Source organism: Pistacia vera, unplaced genomic scaffold (assembly GCF_008641045.1).
Source record: "Pistacia vera cultivar Batoury unplaced genomic scaffold, PisVer_v2 Contig978, whole genome shotgun sequence".
Taxonomy (NCBI): domain Eukaryota; kingdom Viridiplantae; phylum Streptophyta; class Magnoliopsida; order Sapindales; family Anacardiaceae; genus Pistacia; species Pistacia vera.
Window position 1 is genome coordinate 96,600 of NW_022196865.1, and position 10,389 is coordinate 106,988.

General features: G+C 36.0%; 1 protein-coding gene across 3 annotated transcripts; it reads left to right on the forward strand.

The window, feature by feature from the left end:
* Positions 1-2,768: 2,768 nt before the first annotated feature.
* On the forward strand, positions 2,769-7,110 carry LOC116121387 (dynamin-2A-like). Of its 3 annotated transcripts, XR_004126722.1 has the most exons (6): positions 2,769-2,846; positions 2,941-2,994; positions 4,701-4,948; positions 5,470-5,546; positions 6,113-6,213; positions 6,834-7,110. XR_004126722.1 is itself a non-coding variant. In XM_031407341.1 (4 exons), exons 2-4 carry the CDS (start codon positions 5,474-5,476, stop codon positions 6,918-6,920), a joined length of 261 nt encoding a protein of 86 aa, XP_031263201.1. In that variant the 5' UTR covers positions 4,413-4,948; positions 5,470-5,473; the 3' UTR covers positions 6,921-7,110. The 3 variants fall into 3 exon arrangements, 1 of the variants encoding a protein (XP_031263201.1); XR_004126723.1 differs by lacking the exon at positions 5,470-5,546; XM_031407341.1 differs by lacking the exons at positions 2,769-2,846; positions 2,941-2,994 and having other exon boundaries at positions 4,413-4,948.
* Positions 7,111-10,389: the final 3,279 nt, after the last annotated feature.

Consider the following 10,389-nt stretch of genomic DNA (forward strand, 5'->3'; position numbering starts at 1 on the left):
AAAATTTCATCCAGAGTACCTTGTTGTACTCAGAATGTGTGATAGCAACCTTGAACTACTTTGGAATGATGTCAAGGTATGTGTTGCTGTTAGAATTTGAGATGGGTCTGACTTCTCATCCAATAAGGCCTTGCTGAATTGGAGGATTACCCTCTCTTACAACCCAATAAGCTTGAGCGTGCCTAGTAGGTGTGGGATTCCAACACTCCCCTTCACGGTTAAGCTCATATGTTGGGTCATGTCTATTAACAGAGGTAGTTGTTGGCTCTAACTCCCCATCCGTTGGTCAAACACTCAGCTCAATTGAACATGGGCTCTGATACCATGTTAGAATTTGAGGTGGGTCTAACTTTTATCCAATAAGGTCTTGTTAAATGGGAGGATTACCCCCTTTTATAACCCAATAGACTTAAGTGTGCCTAGTTAGTGTGAGACTCCAACTGTTACTTTTCTATAGCAATCTGAATTTTTACTTTTTAAAATTATATACATCATATTTTCTCATTTATGTTAGTTTTGTTTTTTACAGAATCTTGCAAATTTAAAATGTATTGAACTCAGTTACTCTAATCATCTACTCAAAATCCCAGAGCTCTCTCGTGCCACAAATCTTTAGAGCTTGATTCTAGAAGACTGTGGAAGTTTGTTAGAGATCACTCTCCCATCTCGTTCGAATGTCAATTCGCTTGTTACACTAAATCTCAGAAATTGCAAATACCTCACCAATGTTCCTCTTGGCATTCAATCAGAATCTCTTAGATTTGCTATTCTTTCTGGATGTTCAAATCTGAAGATAGCTCCAAATATCTCATGTAATATGGAACAATTCTGTTTGGATGGATCTGCTATACAAGAGTTTTCGTCTTCTTTCAAATATCCTCCTAAACTAGTTGAATTGGATCTTAAGAACTGTTGAAAGCTTGAGCGTCTCCGCAAGAACATTTGTGAGTTGAAATCTCTTCAACATCTTGTTCTCTGGGGTTGTTCAAATCTCAAGACTATATTCAAGCCTGCCATGTGAAATAGAAGCGTTATGTTTGGATGAAACCACTATGAAAGAACTTCCCTCATCGATGAAGTGTCTATCAAGACTAGTCCGGTTGAGTCTTAGAAATTGTTCAAACCTCGAGAGTCTTCCGGATTTCCTTTGCAAGTTGAAGTCTCTTAAATATCTTGATATCTTTGTTTGTTCAAAACTTGTCAAAGTGCCTGAAGGCTTATCAAATTTATTAACTTCAACGGAGTTGGAAGTTAATAAGTTTGTTACAAGAATGACCTCATCAATTGTACCTTTGAGCAACCTTAGTAGATCTCTTTGTCAAAGGCCGCAGTTGCTGTGTTCACCATCACATGCTTCATCGTGGTTTTTAGGGAGGGTAACTCTGAGTAACCGCAGTATCATGGAGTTACCCAGTATCATCATGAGTAACTTGTGGACTGATTCACTGTGGAAAAACATAGAGGTCAGTATTTCGCTCTCTCTAACTACATATTATTTAAATTTCCTTCTTCCATTTTTTTTTTTTTTTTAATTAATGAAAACAATTATCATGGAACAGGACTTCTCTGACTCTGAAACAATATGCACTGTTGTGAATTATCCTGGAAGTGAAATTCCCCAGTGGTTTAACTTTCAAAGTAATGGATACTCTAAGGAGCTACCACAAGGTTCGTTGAATCGTAACCTTGGAGGTTTTGCCTTTTGCATCGTTTTAGAATTCCAAGATTATGATTACGACGTCCACGAGTTGATTTTTGAGTATAAGTTACATCTGATATGCGAAGATGGCCGGAAGGAAGTTGCCCATGAACGTGTTTGGGCTTGGGAAAAAGAGAGCAGACCCAACTCTTTTGAGTCAGATCATGTAATCCTCGGATGTAAAAAAAAAATTGTTTACAAATCGAATTGCAGTAGTACGTCCACCATGATCTTCAAAGTAATCAATGATTTTTCTATGCCACCCAATTTTTGCAAGATCAAAAGTGTGGGGGTCATTTTTTTTCGTCGGAGGAAGTAGTTGAAGAATCTAGATCCATAACATTTTTAATCTTGGATGAAAAGGAGCAGGATCAAAAAGAAGCAGCACTATTTTATGCCCCATCATTCGTTTATATTAGTTAAATATTTATTCAGTTTATTCTATACAAACTCATCCTTAAAGTGTTTCATCATGGTGTTTTCTATGCTTTTATTTTTCCATTTCTGTATCAATTTGGCTGTGAAAAAGGAGTGGGTTGACTCCAATACAAATGAATCCAGTAGCTTTACTCTTTTCAATTTAAGTGAATTCCCTCAAGATTTTGTTATTCTCTAAATTGCTATATCAGGATACTCATGAATTGCGTTGATTATTTATTCTCTAAATTGTAAGATCATGATTTTGATATGCTTTTGTTTTTATATGCCTCTAGTAAATGAAAAAGAAGCACAAGAGTTCAATCCAAGGAAACGTCAATCAAGTAGTGTGAAACCCCATTTCTAATTTAGTTATATTATGAATTTTATTTTTTTTTAATTGATTTTATGGTATTGTGTAAGAAAGGGCACTTCTGTCAGTTTTTAAAATTTGTGTTAAGGGGTAAAAACAAAAGAAATAATTTCTTATGGGTTCGCCGTCGCAAGATGGAAAAATCTGGACACTTCGGCGAGGAAAGGCTGATGTGGCGGGGTTAGACTAGAATTAATATATTTTTGGGGGCATTTTTGTAATTTAAAAAAAATTATTTATGTTAAAAAACTGGCCTGTTCGCCCAAATGAAGAAGGAGACGAAGGAGGAGAAGAAAAAACAGGGGGGAAAATGGAGGAGGAGAGGATTTGAAGCATATCACTCCAAATCGGGTTCGGGTAACGCATTCATGGGGTTTAGGAAGTAATTTCTTTAATTTTTTTTCTTCTTTGCTTTAAGAGTGAGTGTTTAATCTTGGGCTTTTGGGTGTAGGTACGGAAGAGAAGAGTGCTTACACTTGATTTGAGTTTCGGCTGATCTGAAATAGTGAGTGGATCTAAATTGTTTTCCTGAAAAACTTAAACTCATACCTTTGCATGTCGAGATCTGATTATTGTTTATGGGTTTTGCAAAAATTTCTATTTAAGCATGTGTTTTGTGACATATTATTTTATGTGGGTTCAGCTGGTGTGTTAGAATGTGTTGTTTGCTAAATATTTTGCTGTTATATGGAGGTAGCTGGCTTATATTGCTGCATGGTTTCAGTTGAATGCTAGAAGTTATGTTATGGCAGTGAAAAACTTGTTTAACTTACCTTTGCATGTCATGGTTGGACAAGTTTTTGTGTAAATATTTTGTTAGATATATTGAGAGGGAATGAATTTTTATGTTGCGTGTCATGCAAATGCATTTATATAACTCTCATTATAATAAAGGTTTTTGAAAACATGTAAATTTTGAGTTGGAAAAAGACTTGTAGAGAAAAGGTTGGGTTTTGGTCTTTTTTTTAGTGGACTGCTGCTTGGGTTTGGAATGGATGGGTCATTGAAGAATGAATGGAGTTTGTATTAAATTGTTAGAAATGGGCCGAGCCCGTAGTAAGTGTTGAATTGTCTTACTTGTTTAATTTGTTGGACATGGCCTTCATGAATTTCTTTATACTTTTCCTTGGGTTACTTATTTAAAATCACTTCTTCATCTTTGATGTTTGTGATGTGTTATTTTAGAAATGTCTTAATATTGGTTATTGACTAGATTAAAAAGGAATGATTGTCCACGGGTGGTGTCGAATTAATGCATGGTGATATGATGTTGTGGTAAATTTGAATCTGGGTTAAACTGTCAGTACTGAAACATGTTTAAAAGTTTGCAGTTTCACCCCTGGATGTGATATGTTAATCATTATCTCAATATGCATAATTTATAAGCCAAGATGTGGTATGTTCATGAGTTATATGTCAGTTAAGAATATGCATGAGATTATTGTAGTTCTAAAACCCCCCGACGAAGTACCCGTCCCCCAGTGATACAGATTTTGGCTCTGCCTGAGCGATGTAGGATTCCTTCGGGTATGACAATTTCAGATTTTGGCTCTATGCATGCATATGACAATTATCAGTGTTCTATCTGGGCGTTGAGTGGTCTGCCAGGTATGACAGTCAAAGGCTCTGCCCGCGAGATGATAGATCTTGTCGGGTATGACAGGTACATCTCTTGCTTTGCTTGCGTGTGGGATGCCCTCCAGTATAGACATTTCCCCCAGGGTACTAGTTATGGTGAGAGTTTTTAATACTAGATTTGAGATTTTATTCAGAATTAGATACAGTTAGGTAAGTGAAATTAGAGTAGTTTATTGAGTGCAAGCGGTTAGAAATGAATCATATATGACAACCCCCCCCCCCCCCCCCCCCCCCCCCCCCCCCCCCCCCCCCCCCCCCCAAAAAAAAAAAACTAGAAACTCCCCAGGATCGTGCCGAGCAGTGAATCACCACTTAAGGTTGCGCCATGCGTCGACATTTTCTTATGTGTGTTTTCTATTTTATGTTGTAGTGTGTTTTGGATTTCCGCTACATAAATTCATGTTTCCCATCATATATTTTCTTTTATTTATGTTTGAAATGTGTAATATAAGTGGAAAACCTGATACCACAAGTTTCCTTGAATTTTTCGCAAAACAAAAGATGGTGTATGTTTTTGAGATGTTGGAAATGGAAATACCATGATGTTATTTAGTAAAAGTAAGTCTTTAACAGGTTTTATAGTTTTTCTACATGGCACATAGGGTATCTTGTGAGAGTGCCCGGATCCTACGGGATGAGGAAATTCGGGACAGGTTGTGTCAAGTTGCCTTACTCTTTTTTATTTGATTGGGGCAAAACCTAGTGGATTTGGTGTTTGTAATGACAACGAAGATGAACCACAGCCTAAAAGACTTGGAGAAGACAATTTCTTCTGAAGAGCAAAAGTCTATATCTTCTACTTTTGTTTTATAAATATATTGGTAAGTCCGGATCTCTATTTCTAGTCCAATTCTATGTAGTTTTGCTATCAATTTCTCTATATATGTTAGATTTATTATAATTAAGATGTACCATAAGGTTAATTATATTCTTTAACATTTTCTTATGAGAAGAATAATACTTATCCACATTAGGATATGCTACCTGAATTTAATGCAACATTTTCTTGTAACAACAAAACTATAATCCTAACCCTAAGTTGTTATTTGTTAGTCTATATTTATAGTTAACTTCTCTTAATTATTCAAGTTATTGCATCCGCACTTCATTTATAGTGCGCGTAATCCAAAAAGCAGTAAATTGTTCTGAGAAAAAGTTGATCAAATTTTACTAGTGACACTGGAAAAACTCAATTTTATTTGTTCAATTTGACTTCTTGGCATAATAAAATAAGTAAGAATTGCAACCAATATGATATGGATCATTATCGATAATTAACCAATATGGTATGGATATTGAGCTTTCCCTGTCTTTACATTGCTTCTTTGTTTCATTCTGTAAGCAAAATGGGAGCTTTTTATGTTGATGATACGAACCAGAACCATTGGTGTAATAAGTTTCTTCAACATATGACAACTGGTGAGATGAGTTACATCTGTTTTTGAAAATGTGTTATTATGCGTGTTCTTTTTAGTTTGCTTATCTATGTATTTATTTTATTTTTTCCGTTTTGTTGGCGAATCCACTGCATATTATAATTTACTAATTTTGTTTACTGGGAAAGCTTGACACAGTTCCCCTGTTTCATCAAAGAAGCTTTACTTGCTCAGTGATTTGGTACCTAGATAATTAGTTGAGTTACATGTTTTCTCTTTTGCTCCCTATGCGGCAGCTATGTCATGTATATGATAATCTTTTGTTGTCATTTGCTAACCAAATTTCTTTTTCCTCTCAAATGCTTTGCCTGATAATTAAGGGAAAATGATGAAATACTTGTATTTAGGAAGCCCCTTATCTGATTGAGATCCGTGTAATGGAAGTGTGTCTAAATGGGACTTCAATTCTTGTTACTTATGTTCCCCTTGCTTTTTTTTTTCTTATATGTTCAGAAGCATGTATAACTGAATCATTCTCTAGTTAGGTACGTATATGAAGTTCTTGAATTCTGGAATATGATCAGTTGTGATAACCATTTTTTGTTTCAGGGTTCTGGTTGGAAAAAGGTTGGCAGTTTTTAAGGACTTTTCCGAACAGATTCAAGCAGCGTCCTTTGGACAGACATTTCGAGATCAATAATGTCAAGAGGGTATGTTACTGCTGCTTATACCAATTCACTTCCTGTGAATAAAGGTGTAATCCTTTCAGGATTTTCCGTTCTTTTTCAATCAAATTGTGTTAGACATAGATGGTTATCAACTGTACCTTATATCCCTGAAAAAGGTTTGAGATGTTTTATATAAGGTGTCCTGGAGCTTGCAAATCTCAAAATCTATACCATATTGGTTGAAATTCATAATTTATTCTTGTTTCTGCTGCTGCAAATGACTGTTCATCAAAATGTCACATAATTCGTGAATCTGCAAAATTTGAACAATGCATTGTTGATTTTTTTTTTTCCTTCTCATATTTGTTGTGGCCATTTCAAGTGCTGCGTTAGATGGGTATAAGAATGAAGCAAGAAAGCTGAGTAGATACTTGTTCCTAAATCTTCAAAGTAGCTAATCGAATGTACACCTTGAATTGAAAGACTTGAGTTGTATTTGGGTTTTACTTTGGTATTCCATAAGGAAAGGACTAAGATAAATATATATGTTGACTTCAGTTAATTTACAACTTAATTATGTGAAAAATTTATTTTAACAAAATTCTGCATTTAGTTTACATAGTATCAGACCTCATTTGACCGACTTCAATGGCTGATTTCAGGTGCTTTTAGCTGTTGAAGCGCATGTCTCGATCGGAGATTATCTCACTGGATTGGTTCCAATGTCCTTTTGTTCGAGTGAAGTCTGAAATTTCTACTGGTTGTTACTCTGATTCTAATGCTTCTGTTTAAACAAAAAAGAAACCGAATCCAAGTTCATAGTTAGCTCCTGCTGTTAACTTTGATATATGAAACAATGTTTAATTTGGTGATGTATCAAAGTGCATGTCTTCCTCTAAAATTTTGAAAGCAATTTCAGATTCATTGACACTTAGTGGATGGTTGTTATTGTATAATAATGCTCTAATAAATACTCAAATTTATTAAACCATGAGTCATCCCAATAGAAAACCCACTAAAGTTGGGTTGACTCTAGATCATCTAGTATATAAAATTATACATAAAAATGATCCTAATAAAATTAAAAAATAAATCCCCAAAAAAATATAGTAATTCTTTTCTCCAATCCAGGATTTATATGTGTTCTTTATTGCATAGATAACCCTGCATTCTAATGCATTGTTCTTACCTTCAAAACATGTGTTGGTGTCTTAAGCCGGAGAATGCTAAGAAAAGAAAGTGAGAAAAATGAGTTGAGAGGAAAAGGTTGATTTTTATTGCAATAACATTACACTTTTATACAACAAAGCTGCTCACTGTTACACCAACTATTCAGAGATATTTATAAGTTTGAAATTTTAAAACAAAGTTTACAACTAATACACCCTTAATCACAGCTGACAGCACCTAAATTTATCACGAAAACATATCAACTTCAGCAGCTCTTACACAGTAGAATGCAAGGCAAAATATAGAGCTTTTTTGGCGCCAAAAGGTTTTTTCAAAACAAACTGAATTTCAGTTATATTTCCAGCAAAATATCACCGTTCAACATTCCTCTTTGATATTTTTGCTGGAAACACCAAGTCTGAGCTTAAGGTCTTCAAACTTGGTTTTGTACAAGCCTTTGGTCATGATATCAACCACTTGATCCTCACCTCTGTAATGGACCAGCTTAACTTCCCCATCTTATTCAGCTTCTCTTACAGCATGGAACTTGATTTTTATGTGTTTAGTTCATCCATGATGAATTGGATTTTTAGCCATAGCCACAGCCGATTGATTGTCACACATAATTGCAGTAGGATTTCTTTGTTTCAGCTTCAAATCTTCCAGGATTTTTCTCAACCAAATGGCTTGATTCACAGCAGCAACAGCTGAAATATACTCTACTTCTACTGTGGATTGAGTCACAGTTTCTTGCTTTTTTGAGAGCCAGCAAATTGCATCACAATTCAAGAAAAAAGCATAACCTGAATTGTTTTTCATGTCCTCTATAGAACCACCCCAATCACTGTCAGAAAATCCCACCAATTCAAAGATTTCTGACCTCCTAAACCATACTTCAAAGTTAGAGCTACCCTTTACATATCCTAGCACAGCTTTGAAGTGTTCCTTGGGCTGACTCATAAATCTGGACAGCAAGTTTGTAGCATACATTTTATCTGGTCTAGTTGCTATTAACTACAGCAAACAGCCAATCAAACTCCTATACAACCCTTCATCAATATTTTCTGCATCATCATCTTTTGAAAGCTTTTGATTAGGAACCCATGGAATGTCCACTGATTTGCAATTCTCCATGTTGAATTTCCTTAAAACTTCACTTGCATACTTCTCTTGGTTGATAAAAATCCCATTTGAACCTTGATAAGCCTACATCTCGAGGAAATAAGACATTTCCCCTAAATTTGTCATCTCAAACTCATTGAGCATGGATTTCTTGAACTCCTTCAGTTGAGCTAGTTTACTCCCTGTCACAAGAAGATCATCAACATACAAGGAGATAATAATCACATCCTCATCAACCTCTCTAACATACAAAGTATGTTCATTTGGACTTCTCACAAAATCCAAGCTTATTAAGTGATCATTAATCCTGCTGTACCAGGCCCTTGGTGCCTATTTCAGGCCATACAAGGCTTTCTTCAGGAGATAGACTTTATCATCACTTCCTCTGATCTTGAACCCTTCTGACTGTTCAACATATATTTCTTCATTCAGCCATCCATTGAGGAATGCTGATTTAACATCCAACTGCAAAATTTTCCAACCAAATTGAGCTGCCACAGCAAGCAATAATCTAATTGTATCATGCCTAGCTATCGGTGCAAATGTGTCCAAGAAATCAACTCCATATTGCTGAGCAAAACCTTTGACAACCAGCCTAGCTTTGTGCTTAAGAACTGAGCCATCCAGATTGAGTTTCCTTTTGAAAATCCATTTAATTTGGATTACTTTTCTGTTCTCAGGTCAGTCCATAAGTTTCCAGGTTTGGTTCTTCTTAATCATTGCTAGCTTCTCCTTCATGGTAGCTCTCCAAGCCTCTGATTTTGCTGCTTCAAAGTAGTTTGTTGGTTCAAGTGAAGCCATGTTGCACCTCTCATAAACCTCAGCTAAAGGTCTGGTGCCTCTAACCGAGAGTTCCTCTTCTGCATCACTCTCATCTTCTTCAAAAATCTGATCACCAGCAGCTTCTATCCATTGAGGTCTTGTCTTTACATCAACTTTGCTCTCTTCCCAATTCCAAACTCCATCCTCATCTACTTTGACATCCCTGGAGATTAGAATCTTTCTGGATTCTGGAACATACACCCGATAAGCTTTGGATTAGCTGTTATACCCAATAAAAATCCTAATCAAGGCCTTATCATACAACTTGGATATTTTGGCTGCTGGAACTAAGATATAACATATACTCCCAAAAATTTTGAGATTGTCTACTACTGGTTTGACTCCATACCAGGCTTCATAAGGAGTTTGGTTGATTAAGGCTTTTGTGGGAAGCCTATTGAGTAAGTACACTGCGATGTTGACAGCTGCTGCCCAAAAATTCTTTAGCAACTTCTTCTCAGCAAGCATACACCTTGCCATCTCCATAACATACCTGTTCTTCCTCTTACTATCTCCATTTTGCTGTGGAGTGTAGGGGCTGCTATACTGATGTCTAATTCCAACCTCCTTGCAAATTTGCTCAAACTCTTGAGAAGTGTATTCAGTACCATTATCACTTCTCAAGGTTTTGATGGTTTTTCCTGTTTGGTTTTCCACCAGCTAGTTAAATTTCTTAAACACACCGGCTACCTCTCTTTTTTGCTTCAAAAAATAACCCAACACATCCTGGACCAGTCATCTATAAACAACACAAAGTACCTACGTCCACTCAATGATAAAGCTTCCATAGGTCTACACGCATCTGAGTGAATGAGCTGAAGTTTTCCAACAGCTCTCCAGGCTTGGTTTACAGGAAAGGGCTGCCTACTCAACTTGCCAAGTTGACAAGCTAGGCATACAACCTTAATTTCTTCAATTTCGAGTAGATTCTGGACCAATTTTTTGGTCTGAAATTCTTTAAGGCCATGATAATGGAAATGACCAAATCTCTTATGCCATTTTTCAAACTCATCTACCCTAGCATTATAGGCTCTAACTTCAGATTTTTCTCACTTAATAGGGAAGCTCTTTCCCTCCATTTTTACTCTCATAAGTTCACACCAT

Bases quoted from the DNA above. Each gene is read 5' to 3' on its own strand.
- LOC116121387 (XM_031407341.1), top strand. From the start codon at position 5,474: ATGGGAGCTTTTTATGTTGATGATACGAACCAGAACCATTGGTGTAAT. The intron at 5,547-6,112 runs GTGAGATGAGTT...TTTTTGTTTCAG, and splicing joins TCTTCAACATATGACAACTG to GGTTCTGGTTGGAAAAAGGT. The intron at 6,214-6,833 runs GTATGTTACTGC...GGCTGATTTCAG, and splicing joins AGATCAATAATGTCAAGAGG to GTGCTTTTAGCTGTTGAAGC.